Source organism: Vipera berus, assembly GCF_964194415.1.
Source record: "Vipera berus genome assembly, chromosome: 1".
Lineage (NCBI taxonomy): Eukaryota > Metazoa > Chordata > Lepidosauria > Squamata > Viperidae > Vipera > Vipera berus.
In genome coordinates, this window is record NC_138202.1 from 308292315 (window position 1) to 308320224 (window position 27910).

The 27910-nt window shown below is 45.2% G+C and overlaps 1 protein-coding gene across 1 annotated transcript; it reads right to left on the reverse strand.

The window, feature by feature from the left end:
* Positions 1-347: 347 nt before the first annotated feature.
* On the reverse strand, positions 348-27854 carry LOC308659298 (required for drug-induced death protein 1). Its single transcript, XM_081312809.1, has 2 exons — positions 26866-27854; positions 348-2252 (listed from the first exon to the last, which is right to left on the reverse strand). The coding sequence occupies exons 1-2, from the start codon at positions 27145-27147 to the stop codon at positions 2133-2135; spliced, it is 402 nt and encodes a 133-aa protein (XP_081168935.1). The 5' UTR covers positions 27148-27854; the 3' UTR covers positions 348-2132.
* Between the last annotated feature and the right edge of the window lie 56 nt (positions 27855-27910).

Genomic DNA, 27910 nt, shown 5'->3' on the forward strand with positions numbered 1-27910 from the left:
AGTCTGGGTCCTCATTTTACCGACCTTGCAAGGATGGAAGGTGGAGCCAACCTCGAGCAGATGAGAATCGAACTCTGGCAGTCATCAGAATTAGCCTGCAATACTGCATTATAACCACTGCTCCACCATGGTTCAGCATGATGGCAGAAATGGACATGTTCTTTTCTTGTCCTGCTTTCTTTTGGATGGGACTTTTGAGATTGTAAGCTTGAGGAAGAGAGACTGCCTCGTTTCGTATGGATCTTATATCAATAACTGTGGGAATCTTTTTGACTAAAGATGAGGAAGAAAGAAGGAAAGTAGACTAATCATTCAACAAGGCCATGTAATCAAATTAATTGGTTAAATGTCTTTAATTTTTCTTTGTAAATCATTTTGTTAATGGATATGTTTATTAACAACTTAAAATACAATACAGCCTTAAAACAGTTATACAAAAGAAGATTCTGAAACATATACTGAAAGCAGAGGTAAGCAAAAAAAAAGCATAACATGAATGTTATTTAAGTAGAAACATATCATTTGGGAATAGAAATACTGGAATCTTTCCTCTACATAAATGAGAGAACTAATCCATCCAGGCTGTTAGCCCAGCTTCATAGTTTTCCAGTGAGATGTACATCTGATTACTTATTTTTGGTTTCTGGACCATCTCAGAAAGATAGATTTTATTACGTATTGTAATACAAATGTCTGTCCAACATAGGCAGGCAACATAAAATCCTATACAGGAGATTTGGGCTGCTGCTGCAACAACTCCGGAGCTTGAACAATGAGGCAGAGCTATCCATGATACGCATATTATACATTTGACATTTCCCTGGAAATTTGGGGTGAATTGAAGTCCCTGCAGGGAGGAGCTTTCTCCCTCTGCTTAGAAACTAAGCCTTAGATCCTTTGCAAGTAGATTCTCAAACAGCATAATTACTTTGCAATGGTGATTTGGTATTGGCCTGTGGGGCCTCTTGTGCCACAGAAGTGCAATCTATTCCAATAGCTCAGTGTCTCTCAATTTTGTCAACTTTAAGATGGGGGGATTTCAACTCCCAGAATTCTCAAGTAGAGCATCTTACAGAAATCCAAATGGGAAAGGATAAAGGCATGAGTCACTAGAAGGGTAAGCATACCTTTCACCACTACATTAAAGTAATAAGGATAGCAGCTGCTTTAGCAAAAATGCTCCTGTCTACGTCCCCTATGAAGAAGCAGCTTGCCCAGAATGGTGAAAACTGAACTCACAGTCCGTGATATCTCTGCTCAATTCATGTGGACTCTGAAACTGCTAGAGACCCCACATTGTGATCTTTTGGTACCATTATCCTGATTTGCTCTCTCAGTTTCTGCTACAGTCTTTCCTCAGTCTTCCTCATCACTATCCTATTGATTTTTTTAAAAAAAATACATGGGTGACAGTGCACTCCAGGCAGTGAAACTGCAAGTTTCTGCACTTAATAAGGAGGGTCTAAGTCTATATTGGTCCTATATGAAAGATTCATGCAACCAGATCTGTCTTAATGTTTTTTGGGGGGAGCAATTAATTTCTCCTTTGGAGTCTCCAATCTTCTCCAGCTCTTCTCAGTTGGTCTGCTTCTTTCAATGCTCCTCTGGTTGAACATACAGATCCTAGCATGGCATTTTGGAGAAGCCTGTAGTGCTTGTATGTCAGATTATTAGCCAGCATTTTGATGGCAATGTGGTCGTGCCAAAAAAGCAATTACTTCTCTTCTGTTTCTTTAATTTCTCTCCTTTTTCACTTTTGCCTTCTCTCTCTCTCTCTCTCACCATCCTTTATCTTTTCCTGTTTTTCACCATTTTTTTGATTGGACTGATTAATTTTCCCAAGACTGATATACTTTTAAATCTGACCCAGTTTAATTAGTTTTGTATCTTTGGCATTATTCATTCTTTTTAATTGATAGGTATTAAAGCACTTGAAGAATCATGAAAACTTGAAAACAGCAAAACGTTTTACAAAAAATGCACAATCAGATCTATTTTCCTTATTCCTCCTTTGACAAATTGGGGCATTTACAGAAGATGAAGTGTATTGGAGCAAAGGAGAAGTGGCTACTCTCCTCAATTATGTTGTTGTTGTCTTTGTTGTCTTTTTTCCCCTCAGAAAGTAGTAAGGTCTATCGCACTGATGTACCCGTCCAAACAGCCAAGCCAAGGGGTGAAGAGTAGGCTCTGGCCAAACCCTGGAGGCCAAGGACCAAATAGCTGCATCCTTTCTGCAACACTTTGCCCACATTCTGAAAGTAGTGAAAGAACATTATTAGCATGAGGAAACAATTACCCCCACAAGACTACAGTTTAACAAATATCCCTACAGCCCAAAGATTCCAGTTCAGCTCAGTTGGCACAATTCTCTCAGATTCCTAGAATATCCATTGCTTGGGAAGAGCAGAGTTAGGTCAACACTTAGCCAAGAAGTTCATTGAGTCAACTTGATTCTATCAGTGTCTCTTAGGCCAACATATCTAACATCAGGAGTTATAACTTGAGCTGCTTTCATGCTGGTTTGTTCAAAATTTGACTTTAAATGCCTGAGCCGTTGTTTATTATTGTGATGAAGCTTCATTGTTATGTAATTATTTTCTTTTAAAAATCTTAAATATTTTTATTTTCTATTTCTTTGCCTCCTTTTCAATTCAAATTCAATAAGGTAAACTGAACAGTAAATCAACAAAATCATAAAAAAGCATAAAGACAGACAGATTAAAAAAAACCATAGAGGAATAAATGTCAATTTCCATCAGATTCCTTAGGAAATTTCAGTGCAAAAAAAAGGCATGATGTTCTAGGACTAAATTTCATCAGTGAATATTGTGGTGTTTTGCATTGTGAGATGGTTTGGAAGGCAATGAATGGAATTTATCATAGCCAATAGCAGCCACAGGATCCTGGTGCTTTTGATGAAATAGTATTACATTGTAAACTCTGGTCATGCATGCAATATTGGGACTCATGTGGAAAAGTGGTGAGGCTTGCTGTGAGGCTTTCATTAGTTTGACCTTTTCTTTTGCTTCCCTTAACCCCATTGATCAGAAGAGGAGCTGGAAGTGGGGAAAGCAACAACATAAAAGTTGTTTAATATACAAATCCAGATTCCACACACACACACACACACACACACACAAAGTATTGATTTCCCATTGTAACATATTGCATTGCTATATTAATACAGCTGGAGGGAGGGGGACTTTCCTCTCCCCATTCCAGTCAAGACAATCAGTACTAATTTACAGGATGGCTAGATTAGAACCTAAAACAGATCAAAATGATCTTTCCCTTTCCTTCTAAAGCTTTTCAAAGAGGAGCTGTTAAACATTCGGTCACTCCTCTACTTTTAATCTATGCAAATGTAAGCTATTATTTTATTGCACCTGTAAGGAAATGATTTCCTTAAAAGAGACAGGTAAAAAGGAGAATCAAAGCTGATACAAGGGGCAAAATTAACCCCCAGCCAAGGAAGGAGCCTCCCCTGATTTTGTTTCTGCTTAGTATTGCTGATGTTGGGCTCTTATGGCAAGGAAGGACCCATGGCAAGTGCCAAGAAAGGAAAATCCACATCCTCTACCTCCTTTGATTCTAGTCTCTAAGTAAAAGAGTGGATAGGGCTCAGGATCAGAGGGCAAGCACTGGTGATAGGATAACATGGAGTTAATGTTAGGATACATCTTATTCTGAAAGGTAGCTGTCTTTGCAAAAGCATATTTATCATATTTAACTTGCTTGACAGAGTTTTCTCAGTTTTGACTAAACGCTGAACTATAAATCAATAACAACAGGCTGGGTTTTTCCTATAACACTAGGCTACATAAAAATTGGTTGCTCCATTTGTGGTGTGAATACTGCCATAGTGAGATTCTTTTTTTTTCTGCATGTATCTAGTGGATACACGTAACAGTGCTTCATTCATATACTATCTGGCTTTCTTTAGGAAGGCGGTGTTAAGAAAATCAGAGTACACACCAACAGAGCAAAAGACAGTGGCACTTTCTCTTTTTTTTAATTTCTGCAGTTGGGAGAATCATAACACAAGAATGTCTGTTTTGCCTTGTTATAGCGCTAGTCCAACAATACAAAAGAGAGGGTGTCATAAAACAATAGTACAGGAAATGCCCTGATAAGGTTCAGTGATCAGAAAATTGAGATATTAGCAACAATCAAGTCATCCCCTGTGTTAAGGGGTTACTGGCACTTAACAATCCCTGCAACGCTTAAATAGCAAGGATTCCAAGAAAGCATGTTTGTGGTCATGTAAAGGCGTGTCTGAGTTCTATCTTGCTCTGTTAGATAAAAGTGGAATGACTCAGGAATGTTAAGAATGTATGAGAAAAACAATACAAAAGCAGGGAGGAAAATTAACGCTAAAGGAACAAGAAGGAAGAAAAATATTGAGGTGGGTTTATCCTTTTTAAAAAATCTAAGATAGTCGTGGGTCAACATAACACTATCAATATTGCAGCAATGATAGAAAAAAAGGGAAATAAGAAGATGGTTTTCTTTTTAACGCCTTAGTAACATAATAAGTAGCAAGATGACAGGATGTACATCATATAAAAGGTGTGATATATAAGATATAAAAGATACAAAAGTATAAAATTTCTACAACAACACAAAACCACCAACTATTTGGACAAAACTGCCATTGTTAATTTTTTAAAAGAAATAACCTTAACATGTAAATTTTGATTCCTATCAGCTAAGCCGATAGCAAGGGATTATGGAACCCATAATTCAGAAGGCCCAAAAGAAGTTGCCTTGACCTTTCTTTTAAAATAAGGTGGATAGGAAAATACACAAGATCTGAAACATTCACAAAACATTTTATTTTATTTTTTTTAATTTCATTTATATCCCGCCCTTCTCCGAAGACTCAGGGTGGCTTACAAGCTTAGCAGTAGCCTTCATTCTATGTATATGCCTGCTTATTAGGGCTTTCACACACACCCCAAGCGGCATTATTACAAAGTCAGCTTATTGCCCCCAACAATCTGGGTCCTCATTTTACCTACCTCGGAAGGATGGAAGGCTGAGTCAACCTTGAGCCTGGTGGGATGCGAACCTGCACTAATTGCAGGCAGCTGGTGTTACTTAAGGAGGCATTAGCCCACTGCTCCACCAAGGCTCCCACTTCCTCCAATATAATCATCTTATGATATATCAGATGGCTTCAGCTGATGGAACAACGAGTACAATGGAGAAATCCAGGAGATACTTGAAAGAAAAATCCCTGGAATCCAAACCATTGCCTTCAGTTTAGCCTAAAAGGTACAAGATCAAACAGCCTGGTGGGCAGGTTTAAGAAAGAGGCCAAAAGCAATTGCAAGCTCCTCAGGAAACCTCTCCTTTACTGTGACTTAGATACAAGAATTGCACCTCTGTTACAAGAATGTATACAGGAAACCTGATTACAGGTAATATAAATGGTTTCTGTGAATGAATTAGCTGGATAGGATCCAGTTATAGAACAAACCTAGAACTAAGGAGAAATTTCCTGACATTGAGAACAATTAAACAGTGGAATGGGCTGCCTTCAGAAGTTGTGGGTGCTCCATCACTGGAGACAGAATAGAATAAAGCTGGAAGGGACCCTGGGGGTCTTCTAGTCCAGCCCCCTGTTCAAGTAGGAGAATGTACATCATCTCGGATAGGTAATTGTCTAGTCTTTTCTTTAAAATCTCCAGTGATGGAGCCCCCAAAATTTCTGGGAGTAAGCTGTCCCACTAGTTGATTGTCCTCACTGTCAGGAAGTTTCTCCGTAATTCCAGGTTGCTTCTCTCCTTGATCAGTTTCCAACCATTGTTTCTTGTCCTGCCCTCTGGTGCTTTGGTGAACAACCTGGCCCCCTGTGCCTTGTGGCAGCCCTTCAGATACTGGAATACTGCTACCATGTCTCCCCTATTTCTTCTTTTCTTTAGACTAGCCAAACCCAAGTCCTGCATCCGTTCTTCATATCTTTTAGTCTCCAGGCCTTTGATCATCTTCGTTGCTCTTCTCTGATTTTTTTCCAAACTCTCAACATCTTTTTTATGATATGATGACCAAAATTGGCTGCAGTATTCCAGGTGTGGTCTTACTAGGGTTTTATAAAGCAGTACTAATACCTCATGTGATCTTGATTTTATGCCTCTGTTTATACAACCCAGGATGTATTGGCTTTTTTGGTGGCTGCTGCACATTGCTGGCTCATGGTTAAATGATCGTCCACTAGGACTCCTGGTCCCTCTCACAGTTACTGTTTTTAAGCCAGGTTTTGCCCAATCTGTACTTGTACCTTTATTAAATGTAATCAAATGTAAATGTAAAACTAAATGTAAAACTTTGCTTTTCTCCGCATTGAAACTCATTTTGTTGGATTGGGCCCATTGTTCAAGTTTATCAAGATCTTTTTGGATCCTGAGTTTGTCTTCTGGTGGGTTGGCTACTCCTGCTAGTTTGGTGTCATCTCACGAGTTCCCCTTCAATTCTCTCATCTAAGTCATTGATGAAGATATTGAAAAGTATTGGGTTTAAGATGGAACCTTGTGATACCCCACTGCTTACTTCTCTCCATGTGGATGTAGTGCTGTTGAGGACTACTCTTTGAGTACGGTTTGCCAGCCAGCTACAGATCCATCTGGTGGTGATGTTGTCTATTCCAGCTTTTTCTAGCTTACCAAGGAGTAGGTTTTGGTCTACTTTATCAAATGCCTTATTGAAGTTTAAGTATACTATGTCCACAGTATTTCGCTGGTCTATTAGTTTAGTCACTTTGTCAAAGAATTAAATAAGATTGGTTTGGCTACTAGTTATAACTTTGTTTGCTTCTAGTTGTTTGCAGATCTGATTTTTGATTATCTTTTCTAGGATCTTCCTAGGTATTGATGTTAAACTGTTTCTCCTTAATTCTAGGTTGCTTCTCTCTTTTATCAGTATCCAATCATTGTTTCTCATCCTTCCCTCTGGTGCTTTGGTGAACAACCTGGCCCCCTCTGCCTTGTGGCAGCCCCTCAAATACTGGAATGCTGCTATTTCTGTATTTGTGCCTTTGGTTTTTCCTGCCTAAGTGTAAGACTTTGCTTTTCTCCACGTTGAAACTCATTTTGTTGGAGATTGGACAGCCATTTCTCTAGAATGGTACAGGGTCTCCTGCTTGTGCAAGGGGTAAGACTAGAACACAGGTTCCTTCCAACTCTGCTATTCTATTCAATACTCCCACTATTGTTCAAAATGAATGAACCTTTATTGTCAAAGTACAACCATGTATACATTGAGATTGGCTGAGCCTCCCTTCGTGCCCCCACCCCCAACTTACAGTGACACAAACCCTCCATCTTATTACACCATGTGAGCTAATTGCATAACGCACCAGCCTCACAAGTCAATTATGCATAAAGTTTATAAAATTATTTCCCGTTCAAGAGCCTAACAGCCCATGGATAAAAGCTGTTCTTCAGCCTGTTGGTACGGCTGGCTATACTCCTGTATCTCCTACCCGATGGTAGGAGAGTAAAGAGATACCATCCAGGGTGTGAGTCATCCCTAAGAATTTTCCTCACTCTTCCAAGGCAGTGAGCCCTGGTGATGTCATCCAGTGGTGTCAGGGGACAGCCCACAATGTCTTGGGCTGTGCTCACCACCCTCTGTAATACTTTCCTATCCGCGGCTGTCAGACCAGCATACCAAACCACAATACCGTACGAGAGGACACTCTCTATAGTAGACCGGTAAAAGAGGGTCATAAGCCGTTGTTCTACCCTGTTCTTCCGCAAGACCCTGAGAAAGTGAAGTCTCTGTTGGGCCTTTCTGGCCACCTGGGTGTTGTGACTCAGGGCCAGCCTGTGGGTCCGGCAGCCGGCTCAGATGTCTCGGATGACTCAGATGAGGGGGAGGAGGAGGGGGTGGAAGACGAACTGGTTGATGATGGCTTGGAGGCTTCGCAGAGCCCCCAGCCGGGGCCCTCTTCTCAGCTGCGTGAGCCCGATAGTGCGGAGGATGATGACCCACAGCTGGCCCTGTTCAAGGACGCCCGACGCAGGAGGCAGTCGAGCAGGACCAAACAGAGAAAGGCTGTGGGACTCCTCGGAAGGAGGCACAGGGAGGCCACGCCCTGAACTCTAAATAAAAGGAGTGTTTGGGGAAGGGCTGGTTGCTGAAAGCAACCCTTCCGTTTGAGGATTCAAGTTCCAGTGTTTTTGTTTCTTGTTCTGTTGTTTGTGTAATAAATCTTGGCAGACGCTTTGCAGCCTCAGACGCTCTCCAGTCTCTACTGTTTGAACAGGGGTTTGCCTTATTGCAAGGCCGGTAGCAGGCTGGTTCAGAACAGTTTGCTTTCAGCCTCCCACCCCTTACTACTATGATGGAGCAGCTACGTGCCGAGAATGCTCAGCTCACCCAGCAACTCACTTTGCTGGCAGCTCAGGTGGCTCAACTGCAAGCTCAGGTACATGCTGCACCCCCACCCAGGAGGAAATGTCAGATAGCAATGCCGGATAAATTTGCTGGCAATCCAGAACTGTTTCCTGCCTTCCTGGGACAATGCCAGCTTTTTATCAGCGTGAGAGCAGCTGATTTCCCCACTGACCGGGATAAGGTGGGATTCGTGTTAAGCCTTCTGTCGGGGGATGCAGCTCGTTGGGGCACGCCTCTGCTGGCACAACCTAGCCCTTTGTTGGATAACTTTGGGGGGTTTTGTGACCATATGCGCCTAATGTACGAGGACCCAATTAAGGCGCAGACTGCCACCCGACGCCTGAAAGCTCTGAGGCAGGGTCAGCGCCCCCTACAGGCCTATATCAGCGATTTCCGGCTGCTTAGCCAGGATTCCGCCTGGAATGAGGCTGCGCTCGTGGATGCCTTCCAGGATGGATTGTCGGAGGAGATGTTGGATGAGCTGGCCCGTGTGGACATTCCCTCAGACCTGAATGGGCTGATCCATCTTTGTCTGCGGATCGATGCCCGGCTGCAGCAGCGAAAGAGTCGCCGTGCCACCCCACAGACCCCTGCCGCCCCTGTTGAGCGTGAGCCCCCAGTCCAGAGGGAGGAGCCAATGGAGCTGGGTGCCGCCAGGTCCCATCTATCGGTGACGGAAATGGACAGACGACGATCGAGGGGGTTGTGTTTTTACTGTGGGGACCCTGGACATTTGGCTGCTTCTTGCCCAAAGAAGCGTCAGCGGGCATCAGTGACCAAGCCTGCCCCGAGAAAGTCCCCTACTTTGCTGTCGGGAAACGGCCCGAACCCGATCTAGACGGTGTGATAGATCGGGCGACCCACAACGACCATACCGAGCGACGCCGTTCCGACGGTGCCTGTGAACCTCCACGGCATTTGATTTTGGAGGCACGTCTGATCCTTCCTGGCAAGCCAGAGGGGATTCCGGTCCATGCCTTAATTGACTCTGGGGCTACCACAAACTTTATGGACTCGGCCTTTGTGGCCAAATGGGCTGTTCCCCAGTGTCCAGTGGATCCGCCCATGCTAGTGGAGACTATCGATGGTCGAGTGCTCCTGTCCGGGCCTATTACTGCCGCCACGCAACCAGTGTGTATGGCCATCAGTTCCCATGTGGAGGCCATCCAGTTCTACATCACTTCGGATCTGCACTTCCCCGTGGTCTTGGGACTGGCGTGGCTCCGGGCACATGATCCACAGATCTATTGGTCTCAGAACTTGGTCACCTTCCCAAGTTTGCAGTGCGTGGACCACACCCGCCATATCTGTGCCGGCCAGGTGGAGGGTTCCCCAGGGGTTTCCTTGCCTCCTGAACTGTCCGACTTTGCTGATGTGTTCAGCGAGTCAGAGGCGGATCAATTACCCCCGCACAGGCCCTATGACTGCTCCATTGATCTAGTCCCTGATGCGCCTCTCCCAGTGGGGCGTTTGTACTCCATGTCGGAGCCCGAGTTGGCTGCATTGCGGGACTTCCTGACAAAGAATTAGGCTCGCGGTTTCATCCGGCCCTCGTCCTCGCCAGTGTCTGCACCCGTGCTCTTCGTCAAAAAGAAGTCGGGCGAGTTACGGCTTTGCTGTGACTACCGGAAACTCAACGCCATCACGGTGCGCAACCGTTACCCGCTGCCCCTCATCCCCGAGCTCTTGGACCGACTCCGGGAGGCTAAGATCTTCACGAAACTGGACCTGCGTGGAGCTTACAACCTCGTCAGGGTTCGGCCGGGTGATGAGTGGAAGACGGCGTTTGGTACTCGCTATGGACATTTCGAGTACACGGTGATGCCGTTTGGCCTGACCAACGCCCCCGCTGTGTTTCAGCATTTTATGAACGACATCTTTCGGGATCTGTTGGACTAGTTTGTCGTAATCTATCTGGACGACATCCTGATTTACTCCCCGTCGCGTGAAGTGCATCATCAGCATCTCCGTCAGGTCCTGCAGCGCCTCCGGGAACATCGGCTGTTTGCCAAGTTGGAGAAGTGCCAGTTCTACCAGGTGACCATCGATTTCCTGGGTCACCGCATTTCTCCTGAGGGCATCGCCATGGAGCCGAGTAAAGTTGAGTCGTTGCAGAGTTGGCAACCCCCGCGTCGCGTGAAGGATGTTCAGCGACTTCTTGGATTTGCCAACTACTATCGAACATTCATCCCTGGCTTTGCTGCCTTGACAGCCCCCCTCACCCGGCTCCTGCAGAAGAAGACTCGGTTCCAGTGGAACGCACCCGAACAACAGGCGTTCCAGGCTTTAAAGGACGCCTTCATGAAGGAGCCCATCTTGAAGCATCCTGACCCGCAACGGCCGTTTGTCGTGGAGGCGGACGCCTCCGACATTGCCATTGGGGCCGTGTTACTCCAGGCAACGACGCCCAGCGGTACCCTTTTCCCTTGCGCGTATCACTCTCGGAAATTGAACCCCTCGGAGCGCAACTATACCATCTGGGAGAAGGAGCTGCTGGCCATCAAGGCGGCGTTCGAGGCTTGGAGGCATCATCTGGAGGGGGCGCGGCATCAAATCGAGGTCCGGACGGACCACAAGAATCTGGAAAGCCTGCAGACCGCTCGGAATTTGAACCAACGCCAGATCCGGTGGTCCCTTTTCTTTGCGAGGTTTGACTTCCGGGTGCGGTACATACCAAGCGGGCACAATCAGAGAGCGGATGCTCTGTCCAGGAAGCCCGAATATACCCGAGTGGAAGACAAGCTTCTGCCCAGGACAGTGATCCCTGTCGAGTCTTTTGCTGCGGTGCGGGAGCCGGTTGATATACGGGCTCGGATCCGGGAGGCGCAGCAGCAGGAGGCGTGGGTGGCTCAGCGGAAGGAAGAGGTGGGGCCAGATTCGCCTTGGTCGGTCACGGATGGACTTTTGTATTATCGTGACCGGCTCTATGTTCCGGGAGGGCCACTCAGGGGACTCGTCCTCAGCCAGTGTCATGATAACCCGTCTGCGGGGCATTTTGGCCTGTTCAAGACTCTGAATCTGGTCTCCCGTACCTTCTGGTGGCCCCGAGTCCGACACGACGTCCAGTCTTATGTCACCTCCTGCATCCCATGCAGGCAGGCCAAGTCAGCGACAGGGGCCCCGCCTGGTTTACTGCAGCCTTTGCCAACACCCAAGAGACCCTGGGGGGCTGTGTCCATGGACTTTCTGACGGATCTACCCCCATCCTCCGGCTTCACGACAGTGTTTGTGGTGGTGGACATGTTGACCAAGATGGCGCACTTCATCCCCTGTCGCGGCTTACCGTCAGCTCGCGCCACTAGTCGCATGTTCATCCAACAGGTGTTTCGGCTGCACGGCCTCCCCGATAGAGTCGTCTCCGATAGGGGGGCCCAGTTTACAGCCCGCTTCTGGCAGGAGTTGATGCGTGCGTTGGACATTAAGGTTTGCCTCTCGTCCGAGCATCATCCTCAAACTGACGGGGGTACCGAGAAGGTCATCGGTATCCTAGAGCAGTATCTGCGCTGCTACGTCAACCTGCAGCAGGACAATTGGGTGGACTATTTGGCCATAGCCGAGTTTGCCTTTAACAACTCGCAGCACACCTCCACGCAGATGACACCGTTCTTGGCCAATGTGGGTTATCACCCCCGGTTTTTCCCCCTTTCTCCCGTGGACTCACCGGAGCCGGCAGCGAACGACTTCATGGCGGAGTTACAGGCGATCCATCGGTTGGTGCGACGGCAGCTGGAGAAGGCCAAGGCCGACTACAAGAGGTTCGCCGATCGGTCGAGAAGGGATACGCCTCCACTATCGGTGGGGGATCGGGTCTGGCTGTCCACCAGGAACCTACCATCCACACGGCCGGCGAGGAAGCTGGACCACCGTTACCTTGGACCGTTCCCAGTCGAGGCTGTCATCAATCCGGTCGCCTATCGTTTAACTCTGCCACGTTCCCTGCGCGTGCATCCCGTCTTCCATCGGTCCTTGTTGGTCCCCGAACAACCGGCTTGTCCACTTCGCCAAGCGGAACCTCCCCCATCAGGACCTCGTGATGGAGGCAGCACCCCCGAGTACGAGGTCGCCAGCATCAGGGATTCCCGTTGGTTGAAAGGTCGCTTCCAGTACCTGATCGAGTGGAAAGGGTACAGGCCGGAGGACTTCACATGGGAAGACGCGACCGCCGTTCATGCCCCTGCGTTGGTGACTGCTTTTCACGAACAATTCCCATCCCGACCGCATCCGGATCGGCAGCCCCGGGGGAAGGGCCCTGCGGTGCGGGATAGTGTTGTGACTCAGGGCCAGCCTGTGGGTCCGGCAGCCGGCTCAGATGTCTCGGATGACTCAGATAAGGGGGAGGAGGAGGGGGTGGAAGACGAACTGGTTGATGATGGCTTGGAGGCTTCGCAGAGCCCCCAGCCGGGGCCCTCTTCTCAGCTGCGTGAGCCCGATAGTGCGGAGGATGATGACCCACAGCTGGCCCTGTTCAAGGACGCCCGACGCAGGAGGCAGTCGAGCAGGACCAAACAGAGAAAGGCTGTGGGACTCCTCGGAAGGAGGCACAGGGAGGCCACGCCCTGAACTCTAAATAAAAGGAGTGTTTGGGGAAGGGCTGGTTGCTGAAAGCAACCCTTCCGTTTGAGGATTCAAGTTCCAGTGTTTTTGTTTCTTGTTCTGTTGTTTGTGTAATAAATCTTGGCAGACGCTTTGCAGCCTCAGACGCTCTCCAGTCTCTACTGTTTGAACAGGGGTTTGCCTTATTGCAAGGCCGGTAGCAGGCTGGTTCAGAACACTGGGTTGTATTAACTTTCCAGGTCAGATCTTCGCAGAGGTAGACTCCCAGAAATTTAAAGGAGGAAACTCTCTCCACCCAGTCCTCCCTGATGTAAAGTGGGGCAGGTTCCTCTTTTTTCCTCCGGAAGTCTAGAACCATCTCTTTCCTCTTGCCGATGTTCAGGTGCAAGTTGTTGTTACAACACCATATGGATAATTTTTGTACCTCCGCCCTGTATGCTGTCTCATCCCCACCTGTAATAAGACCCACCACGGTAGTACATTGGAGATATTATTTAATAAAATACGGAATTTGGAAAAAATCAAAGGAATTCAAATAAGAGATCAGGATTATAGATTGAGGGCGTTTGCAGACGATCTGGTTGTTACGGTGACCCAGCCAGAAAATTCTGTTGTAGAATTGATGGAGATAATAATGCAATATGGGAAAGTTTCAGGATTCAAGGTTAATATACAAAAAACTAAAATGCTGTCTAAGAATATGACAGTACCGCAAAAGGCTGTTTTAGAAGGGTTAACTGGATTTGAAATTGTTAAAAGGGTTAAATATTTGGGGGTATATTTGTCACCCTCAAATGCAAAGTTATATAAAAATAATTATGAAAAGCTATGGGGAAAAGTTCAAAAAGAATTGGATAGCTGAAAAAAATTACAATTGTCTTTATTGGGAAGAATTGCAGCAGTGAAAATGAATGTCTTGCCAAAATTTCTATTTTTATTTCAAATGATACCTATTCTTAAAAAGGATTCAAACTTGGAGGAATGGCAAAAGGGTATTAATAAATTTGTCTGGGCAGGGAAAAGGCCACGAGTTAAATTTAAGATTATGCAGGACACGCGTGAAAGAGGTGGTCTCAAAATGCCCAACTTTAAATTATACTATGAAGCTGCTGCTTTGTCAGCGATAAGTGATTGGATTAAGGACCCAGATTGTTGGGGGCAATAAGCTGACTTTGTAATAATGCCGCTTGGGGGGGGTGAAAGCCCTAACAAGCAGGCATATACATAGAATGAAGGCTACTGCTAAGCTTGTAAGCCGCCCTGAGTCTTCGGAGAAGGGCGGGATATAAATGTAATAAAAATAAAAATAAATAAATAAATAATTTAACACAAGGAAGATTATTAAATCTTGAAGGTCATGATTTGTTATTTGGTTGGCATGCATATTTATTGTATGACAAGAAGGTAGATAATGTGTTTAAGGTGCATATTTTAAGACATGCTCTGTTGCGAGTTTGGAAAAAGTATAGATATAAATTAAACTATAAGATACCTTTATGGGCAATACTGAAACACGCAATAGAAAACATAAATGTTGGGTTTAAACACGATGTGACTACATATAAGGAAATTTTAAGTTTGGAGAGGAATGTATGGCGTTTGAAGCCGTATAACTTTTTACGAGGAGAAAAAATTGTTCAAACCTGGTTTCAGTATGGGCAACTACAGGCCAGGTGGAAAGAAGATCAGAAAATTGGTTTTTCAATGACTGATGAAAATTTGGTAAAGCAAATTAGAAATCAGGGTCAAGCACATATCAAACGGATATATCTTGCATTGATAGAAATTGATTCAGAAACAGAACTTGTTAAAGATTGCATGATAAAGTGGGCTCAGAATATTCAAGAAGTTATTACAATGGATACTTGGGAAAAGATCTGGGTGAGAAATGTAAAATTTACGCAAGCCCAAAATCTAAGAGAGAATTTTTATAAAATGTTTTATAGGTGGCATTTAGATCCCAAAAAGCTAGCAAGTATGTATCCGAACTACCAGCCTAAATGTTGGAGGTGTGGTGGCGAAGACGCAACGTATTTTCACATATGGTGGACCTGTAAAAAGGTTAAAGCGTTTTGGATTAAAATCTGGTGGAATATGCAGAAGATATTTAAGAAAAGGATAAAGTTTTGTCCGCAATTGTTTTTACTGGGTATTATTACTGATACTACTGTTGTGGACACTAAGTTGATGTTGAACTTAATTACGGCAGCAAGACTTTTAGTAGGGCAATATTGGAAGAAGGAAGAACTGCCGACTATAGAGGAATGGACTTTAAAAGTTTCTAACCTGGCGGAAATGGCAAAGATCTCGGCGTATTTGAAAGACCATTCACAACAACGATATATCCTGGAGTGGAAAAAATGGATTGATTACATCCAGAATAAATATGGGACTAAAAAGTTTCATTTAGCATTTGAATAAGTATCGATGTGACATTTATATTGCTTGTAGTCATTTTACAAGAGCTAAAGTGCGATAGACCTAATAGTTTATTGTTGTTAGCATATGGTTGTTTATGATTGTTTTTTACTTTTATACCTTGTATTTAGCTCTGGGAAGTCAGGGAGGGGGGAAGGGGAGGGGGGAGGGTTGGGTTGGGAAGGGGGGGTGGGGATGGGGAGGGGTTGTTTTGTTAAAGATAAAATGTATTGAAAAACTTTTCAATAAAAAAAGACCCACCACGGTAGTATCATCTGCGAACTTAGATGGGTAGATGGGTCGGATGATACACAGTCATATGTGTACAAAGAGTACAGGTAGGAAGCTTCAGGGGGGGTGGACAAAGCAGACCCGACCCTCACTGTTTGTAACCGATCCCTAAGAAAGTCTTGAATCCAATCGCAGATGGAGGGGGGAAATTTCAAGTCAGTCAGCTTTTCAATGAGAGTGCTTGGCAAAATGGTGTTGAAAGCCGAGCTATAATAAAAAAAAGCATCCTGACATAGCTTCCAGGTTTCTCAAGATGACTTGCTACAGAGTGTAAAACAGTAGCTATGGCATCGTCTGTTGACCTGTTCCCCCTGTAGGCAAATTGATGTTTATCGAAATCCAGTGAGAGGCATGTCCTGAGATGTAGGAGAACCAGTTTTTCGAAGCATTTCATGACTACAGACGTTAATGCAACAGGTCTGTAGTCATTCAGGCACTCAACTGCAGTTTTCTTGGGGACTGGGACAATGGTACCTGCTTTCAAGCATGATGGTACACATGCCGTTTGCAAGGAGATGTTAAAAATCCTTGTCAGGACCCCTGCTAATTGGTCGGCACAATTCTTAACCACTATCCCCAGCACCCCATCTGGGCCTGCGGCTTCACAGCCTTCAATACAGTTCTCACTTGGTCTTCAGATAGGGTAAGTTGCTGAAAATCAGGCGGCCAGCCAGCAGAGGCTACGGGATCTGGTCTTTTTACCTCATAGCGAGCAAAAGATATTCAGCTCCTCAGCCAATGAGGCATCGGTGTTAACCATGATCCTCGTACTCCCCTTGTAGTTGGTTTTGCAGTCCCTGCCACATTTGCCTCAGATTGTTGTCTGCTAAGTGGTTCTCCACCTTGTGTTTATATTGCTGTTTTGCCATCCTAATGCCTCTTCTAAGATTTGCCCTGGCCTCTCTGTATGTGTCCCTGTCCCCTGCCTTAAAGGCTCTCAGGAGTGTTCGTATCTCTGCAGTCATCCAGGGTTTACAGTTCCCATAAACTCTAATGCACTTTTCTGTTGTTACACTATCAGTGCATGTTCTAATATAAGAGAGTACAGCATCTGTGTATGCATTCAGGTCTTGATCTTCGAATACACTCCAGTCAGTGGTTTCAAAGCAGTCCTGCAACTGGCTGAGAGCACCCACTGGCCAGGTTTTGACCCTTTTCGTGACTGCCTGAGTTCTTTTCCTGAGAGGGACATACTTTGGGCACAACAGGAGTGAAAGATGGTCGGATGTACCCAGGTGGGGGAGAGGGAAAGCTCTGTATGCTTGTTTCAGATTAGAATACATGTGGTCTAAAGTGTTCTTCCCTCTGGTGGGAACTTGAACATACTGTACAAACTTGGGGAGAACTGTCTTCAGACAAGCTTGATTGAAGTCCCCAGCCATGACAAGAGCGCCCTCTGGGTGAGTTTGCTGCTGCCTGGTGATGACATCATACAGCTTGGAAAGTGCAGTGCTGACATTGGCATCAGGTGGAACATAAACAGCTGTAATAATTACCACAGTAATTTCTCTAGGCAAGTAAAAAGGCCTACATATGACAGTCATCAGTTCCACATCTGGGGAGCAATATGTGTAAACTAATCTGCTGTTGGCACACCAGTCACAGTGTATATACACACAGAGTCCTCCTCCTTTGCTCTTACCGGAGCCTTTATCCCTGTCAGAGCAGTGAATGACTCGGCTTATCAGCTCCACTGCTGCATTCAATACATCTAGATGTGGCCAGGTCTCCATGACAACCATCACACAACATTCACGGACAAGCCTGCTTGCTGCCAACTGCAGCTGTAATTCATCAATTTTATGGACGAGGGGTCTGGCATTGCTCAGAAGAAGACTCGGCAATGCTGGTCTATGAGGCTGCTTTCTGAGTCGAATCAGTATCCCAGCCCTGCAGCCACGTTTTTGCTTTCGCTCCTTTCTCTTTCGCTTACATCGTCTCCTCCCTGGCCCGAAGACAATCCATGGAGATCCTGGAGGCCTCGCTATGCAGTTTGGTATGTGATGGGACTGCTGAAAATCGCTGGTAATTCCAGATTGCCTTGCAAGTCCGATGTTTAGCAGCTCTATACATGTGTAGGCTAGTTTAGCCCCTTGCACTACACTGTGCACACTCATCCATACACACATTAATCCACACACCAGTACCGGGAGCTCAGGGCCGCTGCGTGTGAACGCGCCGCCATCTTGTAGCTTAAACTGAGCTAGTTAACCAAAATTCAGTAATATTCTGAGTATTTTGCAATACACAGATATTATTGAAAATCTCATGGCTAGGTGCCAATTGTAGGCCCCAACAGAAAAGACACAACTTATCTCTGATATTGCTGTAATTAATAAAGCTAGGAGTAAGAAATAAGTATTCAAGGGGAAGGCTAGGGAGTAACATTCAATTCCCATAAGACCCTGTGCTGAGAATGAATTCTGAACTAAATATATTTCTAGCTCTATATTCTGATTGGTGGATTGTAATACAAAGTACAGCCTAAATCCAGAAATTTGCCTGCCTTTGGATTAGAGTACTGTATGCAAATATCTCCATATCTCTTTAAAATTGGAGTCCCATTTGCACACTATAGGAGTCAGGGGAATCTCAACATGCTGTGCAGAACTCTAAAGAGTACAAATAACTTAATTAATCCAAGAGGAGTTAAAATTTAATCACACACAACAATCTTTTAGGGTCTAACTCCATCTCCAGATTAATTAATCTTCTTGAATTGCATGAAATACTTTTTGAGAATTAGTTAACATTCCTCAATTCTAACACAATATACTAGTGTTTCTTAAACTTTTTTCTCTCAGGAACCTTTTTCACTTTTAAAAATGATGGAGGGGCAAAAGAGTTTTTGTTTGTATGAGTTATATTTATGGTTATTTACTGTATCTAAAGTGATGCATTCACTGCTGCTGCCTCTTTTCATGATTATTTGATGGAATTTTATTATTATATTATTGTTCAACATAAGCTGGCAAATAATTTTTATTTGGAAGACCCCTAATAGGAACTTGTAGAACTCCCAGGGGTCTTAGGATCATACTTTATGAAACACAGTCCTAGATAAATTCTAGAAAACCTTCTTCTTTGATACTGTTCATACCACACAACAGGTAAAAAGGGGAAGCAATGGGTGAGGGTATTTGTCCTCTCCAAACAGAAAGATTAAAAGAGCAGGAACTAGGGTAGCAAATGTGTCAGGTGTCCAGTAACCTGGAGGATTTAAAATAATGGTTGTGATATGGCAGATAAAGCTGTCTATGATCCATGCTACTGGTAAACAAAGGTGAATCTGTTGAATGGAGGAGATGGTTGGGTTTTCTCCATTACACAAACTCAACTATGGTAAACTGTCTTTCAAGGAATACTGAATTGTAGCCAGACATATCCTCCAAATGGCTCAACTTGTCTCTTTCTTTTCTTCTGTTCAAAATAGAGGAATCTGAAGCCTGAAGAGTACATTGATCTATATAAAAGCTGATGACATGTAAGGCACAATTGCTACTTTCTCCAGTCTAGCTCAAGAAAATGACTGAAGCTTCAGTTTTAGAAGCAATTGTGTGCCACAGGAAATGCTTGATTACAGCCCAAACAATGAAGCCCTGATCTCAGCAAGGAGCAAAGTCATGTTCTAAGAAATGGCATGCCTTTCTTTTGTGGTTACTTCCATATGGAGTACAGCAAAAGTTTTGAAGCAGGACATGAATACTTTATCAAGAGCATGAGCATACAAAACCACAGAACCCAAATCATTTTTCTTTTGGTGGCTACAATTGCTAAATCAGACGATCTGCATACAACAAGCCAACTATCTTCACTATGTGAATCAAAATGCTGAATTCAGCTGATCACTACAATAGAGTGGGCATTCCCAGAGCTGCATGCATCTCCAGCCCCACTTATTTTGCAGCCCTCATGGCCTTCTGAAATCACAAACTGTGGCATGATTTTCAAACAGAAAACTCTGGAAATCTGTGGTAGTTTAATATAGCTGAACAGCAAAGAAACACCCAAGAACATCTGCTTCCCTAAACCAAAATAAGAAAAATGTTGGTAAACTCTGGGTCACCCACTTACCATCATCGCCTTGTTAACTGTACTCTTCAGAAAATGCTAATGCAGCCCCCCGTTATCAAAAAGTAACTTCTGTCCTTCACAAATTGCAATGGTCAATGACAACCCTGTATTTGTTCTGAAAGCTTTCTCGGCCTGGTGCTCTATAAACCCTCAAAATCTTGGCCATTGTAGCTGAAACAGGCTGAGCTGAATTGCTATTTGAAAGAGATCAAGTTGCGCAAAGATGCCTTAAAGTTATTCTCTCATTGCTTCCTTTTATTTCATTGAATGATGATCAATGTGGGGTTCCAGGTAGCACTGGAGCACAATTCATATCATTTCTTACCATTGGTTATGCTGACTAGACCTGAAGGACATTAGACTTCAACAACATTTACTATATTACACATGGATCATCACTAGATCCAGATTCAAATTTCTAACTCCAGCCAAGAAGTTAAGTGAGTGATCTCAAGTCTTCATTATCTCTCAGCGTGCTTTGGAGACCCTAAGGCTTCAAAGGCTTGTAAGGAAAAACAAGACAGGAATAAACTGCCCCAAGTCCCTTGGATATGAAGAGCCATATGAATGGAAAAATTAAATAAACAGCAGGAATAAAATCTGAAATGGCTTCTCGAGCAGTAATAAGTTAATGCTGATGCATTCTCTTAAGTTGCCATCTTGAAGCTGTTCTGAAAAGGAAGTGCCTGTTTTGCTGCTATTGTGGGAGGAAGATGCACACTTTCTGCTAACTGAAGCACTGACAACATTAAGATGCCAAGAAAAAAGCAAGAGAAAAAGACATAAAAGACATCTGCTGTCATATGGATTTGGTTAGAATCTTTTCCACACAGGAATGACACATCCCTCTATAGATCACTAGGTAAACATCAACGTCACTTTCTAGTTTCTTTTGAAGAGAAAAAAATACCAGCCAACTCCCACGCTGTATATAACAAGCTCTTTGTTTTTCAGAGATCATCCTCATTCTGTTGCAGGGCTCCACAGAGTGCCTAAAACATCTCATATGCAGATTCAGATAAATAAAATTGCATAACATATTTATTTAGACCTTGCTGTCTCTATACTGCAATACACTTCGTGTAGTTCACTGTAAAAAGAAGTTAGGTTCCCATGTCTTAGGAGCATACAATCTAAATAGACATCTCTTCCATGGGTCTACTATCTTTGCATTCTCTTGGAAGAATAATTTATTTTGTAATTCTTTATTCTATTTTCACTTATTTTACTTTTTTCTTCTGCGTTGCATGATTTTTCCTCCCCTCATCTCTGATTCTTCCATAGTCAGCAGTCACTGAAGCATAATATGCATCAGCATCTGATGCATTTTTTACTTTCATATACGTCTACACCTTCTGATAATACTTTCATTCTTAATTAAATCTACATCTGTACATCTGTAACTCACATGCCAAGTCTTCAAAAGCACCTGAATTACAAAGGTTTTAGTGCAGGAGTAAACAATTCCTTGATATGTTTGGTTTTCATTTATTACGGCATAAATTTTCATAGGCTACAGTCCAATTTATTATATCGGTGGACACTTCTGAAGACTTTGTTTCTGTCTATCTCTGTATTGTGACTATAGTTGTCTGTTTGTCTGTGTGTGTTGTGAATACAGACTGCATGCCATACATCAGGCTCATACTCACATCCCCATGAGCGAAAAATAACTTTCTGTCAGGTACACTCAGGGCAGATCTGCACTTTATGCTTGGCCCGTTAAGAGTACTGTACAAACCACTCACCCCTTCCTGCCTACAGGATTGGATGAAGCTGTTCTCCTGTTCCCAGCCTTTTGAACATGCATTCTGTTCAAAACTATTTTCCAATCTGACCTTTCTTAAGCCCTTCAGAGCAGATGGCAGCCAACACTTAGTCCTGTTCTTGTAGGAGCCCCAGACCGTGATTGGCAGCAGTGCTTGGCATACTCCAGTGGTCGCTGGTCACTGCCCTGGGCAGTCATTTCATCCTGGGCTGCCAGGCTGCTATGTCCTCTCCCAGTCAGCAGTCTCTGCCTTGTTTTTTTTTATAATCTTCTAATTCATCAAGTAATGGCTTTAAGTCAATGAACAATCCTCAGTCCTAGAAGCTCTTGCTCCTTTCAACCCTTACATCTCCCGGTGGCATCCTTTCCATTTCTGCTCAGCCTGAGTGGAACCAGCTTCTTTTGCTTTCCTCCCTCTGCCCACAGGACTGCCAAACTTTCCTTCTCTTTATGTTTCAAATAATGTTGCCACTTTTAATTTCTCTAAAACTGGGTTACAAATTTGTGGGAGCAACCCCCCCAACATTTTCCTCATTACTGTATCATTTAAAGCTGTAGTATAAATATAACATATGGGGGGTGGGAAAGGAGGCCACATAAGTGTCAAAAGAAATAATTTGGGAAGCGGGGATTGATGGCATCTATGTGGGTAAACAACTGGGAAAAGCAAATGCAAGGCATAGGAAATAATGGAAAGAAAGGCAGCCACTGACAGATACAGTGAAATCTGCCTTTCCTTCCTGGCTGGAAGTGTAAGAAGCAGGAAATGATCAGCCAGGTCTTGCAGTGGCTGTCTGATACCCTATATTCCTTTGGCCTGAAGTCTTTTTGATTGTCCTACTGAGTGACTGTTCAAAGTTACAATGGTGCTGAAAAAGTAACTTTAGACCACTCCTTGCGTTTATGACCATCAAAACATCTTCATAGTTATGTGATTGCCATTTGTGCACTTCACAGCTGGTTTCTAACAAGCAGAATCAATAGAAAAGCTGGCAGTAAAATTGCAAGTCCTGGTCATGTGATACCTTGCTTAATGATCTCTGGTGGCTCGATTAATGACCAAGTGGAAAGTGATGTCATCAGTTGCAATCACTTGAGGTTTCACTTGTCAACTGCATAACTGCATCAGTTATGGTCATTAAGCGAGGACTACTTATACACACCATTAAGGTGAGTGAAGCAATGTCCATCAACAGGAGACACTTAAGGGGCAGCAACAAGGTGTTGAAGAAGAAAGCTAGGTTCTGTTTAGTGGCCTTCACAGGACTTGGTTCACTGACTCAAGGAAGGTGTAGTTATGATGAGAGGACCATAACAATGTCAAGAATTTCTAACTTCCAGAGTCCCACTGCAGTAAATAGGATTGAGGATTTAACCAACCTCCTCTCCTTGTTTCTGAAATAGAAATTATATCCTAGAGTGGCCTTAAAAACAGTTTCTAAAAACTCAGTCATCATTTCCCTTGTTACCATCCTGCAAATACACAAGGCAGGGGAGGAGAAAGTGAGCTAAAAATGTTAGAGGCAGTGGCGTAGCGTGGGGGGTGCAGGGGGGGCCGGCCGCACCGGGCGCAACATCTGGGGGGGGCGCGCTCGACGGCGCCGGGATCCGGCAGGGCGGAGGCACTGGAGCCCCAGCCAGGAAGGGCCTGACGCCCCACGGCGCGCCACACACACACACACACACAAACACACAACCACACAGCGTGACTCCTCCTTCGGGCCGCTCCGCCTTCGCTCCGGCGCTGGACGGAAGCCTTCTCTCCCTCCTCCCCCCCCGCAAAGGAGAAGGCGGCTCCTGAGCGTGCACAGAGCGCGGCCCTCCTGCAAGCCCGGGGCTCCGCTGCGGAGGCTCTCCCAAGGCGCTCCCGGGGTTGCCAAAGGCGGGGGGGCGCGGCGGGGCTTGAAAGAGGGTGGATTTCCCGCGGGGGGAGGATCGCTGCAGCGTCTCTCCGGGGATCCCTGCTCTGGAACGAAAGCTGCGTCGGCAGGTTGCCGATCCAACCGTGCATGCAGACTTTGGGGGCGAGAGGACGTGGTCGGGTGCGTGTGCGTGTGTGTGTGTGTTTGTGGGCGCGCCCGTGCTGTCTCTGTTCTGCAAAAGGCGCTTTTTTAAAAATAAAAAATAAAAAAATAAATAAATCCTGTCCTGCTGGAATGCAGAAAAGCAGCCCTCGCCCCCCCCCCATTAAAAGCTTGAACTCTTCTTCTGCCTTCAATCTCAGTTTCTGGAGCGCGAACAGGATTAAAAGACAAGGATGCGTTCGATTGGCTCAAGAATGTGTGAATTTGACCGGACCCGGTGCGGGGAAAACGAGCGCTCAGATGCCGCCTTCCCCAAATTGGCCATAAACTGGGATTCGTTTCATGTCATTCAACCGGGGCTTCGTGAACGTCACAGAAACACACATTAACTGTGTCAAAACATTTCTCTCTCCAAACTCCCAAGCTACAGACTTTCCCTTTTATTTAAAGGGGGTTTGTTTGTTTTTTTTTAAAAAAACTGTTTTATTTAATAAACAGTGGTTTATTTAAAGACCACATTCACACAGCACCCTAATGGCAAACCAAACGTATCATTGGGGTGACATGACAGCAAAGAATGGTGTGTGTGTGTGTGTGTGTGTGTGAACTTATACATCCAAAGCACCAAAAGGCAGGACAAGAAACAATAGATGGAAACTAATCAAGGAGAGAAACATCCTGGAATTAAGGAGAAACTTCCTGACAGTGAGGACAATTAATTAACCAGTGGAACAGCTTGCCACCAGAAATCGTGGCTGCTCCATCACTGGAAGTTTTTAAGAGGAGACTACTCAAATTGTATAGGGTCTCCTGCTTGAGCAGGGGGTTGGACTAGAAGACCTCCAAGGTCCCTTCCAACTCTCTTATTGTTATGGATGTGGATAAAGGTACAAAGAGAAGGAATGATAGTACCTCACTCGGAAACTCAGTTAAAGTTCCCAACTTTAAGTATGAATTCCTGGGGTTCAGCCTAAGCAGGCAAAGCTGCAGGGTGGGTTGGTTGGCTTTTCCGGCTTTGGAATAACCTTGGGAAGCTGAGGCATTGTAAGTTGGAAGTCATTGTTTGTCGCCTAACATGTTGGGTCAACCCCACGCCACATGCTAAGCCATAAACCGTGGTTGGTATCCAGGGTTTAGGACAAGATGGAGAAAACTAGCCAATTGTGGGATCATAAATCTTGATGAAGCCCATCATCGCTCCATGTGATGTATGCACTCAATCTACAAACGTAGTCCAAGCCTATTCACATCTGTTGTAAGGTCATTCTCTCGTGGGGTTTATCCTGACGTCCACTAAGAGTGGAACAAACATGCCCCATTAACCATTTTCAACGCCATGTCCTCTCTTTGTCTCATCCTAAATCACAGCTGAGGCACCTTAAAGTTGCCTTGTTTCAGTTTTAAACTAGCATTTTCCCTCTTCTCCAGAGACCCTTTTTTGCCTTGAACCTAACTCAGGGGTAGGCAACCTTGGCTCTTTTATGACTCATGGACTTCAACTCCCAGAATTCCTGAGCTAGTGGAAGAGACTCGAGTGCTAAAATCCACAGGTTAGGGGGCGCAAATTACTTGCCTTGCCCCGGGTGCTGACAACCCACGCTACGCCACTGGTTAGAGGTGAGTAAGCCTTCCTCCATGTTGGTACTGATCCATATCTAACCATCACTATTTTGTTTTTGCATGTGCCAAAAATAGGAAGGAACTGACTCAAGACATGATAACTGCAATCCAAGCCATCCAGTGACCACTCTTTCCTGCAGAGATTTTTAAAATGTTAATTATCCATTATTATATACATTGCAGATCTGCCAGGTGTATGTAAGTAAGTTTGCCCTTGGGAAGAGGCTGGCTCAGTGGCATTACAAGATGACCAGCTTAATGTGTGGAAGATGCTGCCAGTTAACAATCCTGAAAGGAAAATAAATAAATAAATTTCAGCATCCACTGAGTTTTCAAAAGCTGTTAAACTTCACAGTCTTTTCCTTCACAAAGTCACAAACAAAAGGAAGGAAATCTGTCTTTCACTTGAACTCCCCCCCCCCTGGAACATCCGCTTGGAAAGTGAACAGAAATTTCGACCTGTCACACCTTTCCTTCCTCAGAATAAACACACACACACACACACAAGCACACACACACAGTGTCCGCTTCCTCAGAAGGCTTCTTTCAAAGGGCAGCCAGTCCAAGACCACTAGTCAGTCGCTGCTCCCTGGGAGGCTCTGCTCATTCACCTCGGCTCTGCGAAAACGAGGAGGGGGCTTGTTGGTCAGGACTGCAGTCCTGGCCATTTGGTGATCACTCTTTGGATACCTAAGGGGCACGATCCCAAATCTTCTTTGCCTCCAGCGGTTCTCGGAATAGGAAGTTGTCCTCAAAATCCTTGCACTCCCGTGAAAGAGGAAAGTAACTAGTCCCTGAATTCAATTTCACCTTTAAACTCTTGATAACAGAAAGGTGAGGATCTGTCCCTAAACCAACACCTGTAAGCACTACAAATCCTGCAAAGTTTTGTGAGTTATTTGTCCCTTTTTCTCTTAATCCCCCTTTTCTCTTCAAGGTGCTTGACCACAGCCTGGATTGGGGCAGTACGTGGAAGATTCTCAGTCATCCAAGTAGAGTTGTCTGGAAGTTGAATCGTGGCAACTGGGCTTCTTTTGGTGTTGGTTCAAAATGTTTTGCTGCTCATTCAGCAATTTATATAAGCAGATAAAGCAGCGAAACTTTGGAACACACACACACACACACACACAAAAGAAGCCCAGTTGCCATGACTCAACTTCCAGATTGTATCAGATGACACCACAGCAATGTTCCAATATCTCAGGTGCTGCCACAAAGAAGACGGAGTCAAGCTATTCTCCAAAGTGCTGGAAGGCAGGACAAGAAGCAACGGATGGAAACTAGTCAAGGAGAGAAGCAACCTAGAACTAAGGAGAAACTTCCTGACAGTTAGAACAACTAACCAGTGGAACAACCTGCCTCCAGAGGTGGTGAATGCTCCAACACTGGAGGTTTTTAAGAAGAGACTGGACAGCCATTTGTCTGAAATGGTACAGGGTTTCCTGCCTGAGCACGTTGGACTAGATCAGGGGTCTTCAAACTTGGCCCTTTTATGACTTGTGGACTTCAACTCCCAGAATTCCTCAGCCAGCAAAGCTGGCTGAGGAATTCTGGAAGTTGAAGTCCACAAGTCATAAAAGGGCCAAGTTTGAAGACCCCTGGACTAGATGATCTCCAAGGTCTCTTCCAACTCTGTTGTTTTGTTCAGCCGCTTCAGCGGGGAGGACAAACGAGGAGGCTCCCCGAGCACCCGAAGTCCCGCGTGTTCAGTCTTACCTTGCCGTATTTCTTAAGTCTCCTCTTGCGCGCCTTACTAGCGCGCTCCGTTTTCCGTGGCGGCGGCTGCTCGCCGTCCCCAGCGAGAGGCTGGTACTTGTCCGGGAGGGCGGCAAACGCCACCGTTTTGGAGGCGCAGCCAACCTCTTCTTCAGGGTGGTCCTCGGGAGCCCTCGGGGCCTCTGCTTCCCGCTGTTCCTCCCGCTCGAGGATGGAGACCTTGTCCTCCGCGGGGCTGCGCCGCCGGCGGAATTTGGCCCTTAGAGCGCCCGCCATGGGCATCGCGCCGCCGGCGAAAGGCAGGGACGCTTTCGAAGTCTTTCCTCCCCGCCCCCCCCCCGCGTCTCTCCGAAACAGGCCGCTGAAGTTCCCTTCGCAGCTGAGCCCGACAACAGGTGGAGCTCCAGGAGACAGGCGAGAGCGAACCTCTGTCGGCTCCCACAGCCAGGAGACGGGGAGAGGCGGATGAGGGAAGGCCCTTCCTTACTCTGGGCAGGGATTTTGCCAGCGCCCCGCCAGAGTTCAACGTTCAGCCTCGCGTTGCATTGTTGACACTGCCAGCCAGCGCGGCCTTGGAGGCTCCTCCGGGAATCCAGCGCAGGAATCCGGCGCTGGAACTTTTATGATCAGGCCAGGAAGGAAAGGCCGGACTTTTTTTTTTTTTTAAATGTCCGCTAGCTGAAACCTTTTTTTTCACCGCATACTAAAGGGATTTGCTTTGGAGTAGGAAGAGTTGTGGTTCCAGTCGCCCTACTACTCTTCCCCACCCCCGTTGTTTTTAAACCTTTGACTACGTAATCCGATGGTTTCAACTTCGTAATAGTAAAACTTCAATCAACAAGATTAGGTAATTAAAAGTTAAGAAACCACTTTAGACTGTCTGCAGTTATAAAGGCCTACTTGAAAATAAAGAGCCAGTTTCTCGGTGCAGTTCAGAAACAAGAGAAGTTCTTATGTCTGGGGACAGCAGGTATACATACCTTCCCAATTCACAAAGTATTAGTAAAGGTAAAGGTTCCCCCGCACATGCGTGCTAGTCGTTTCC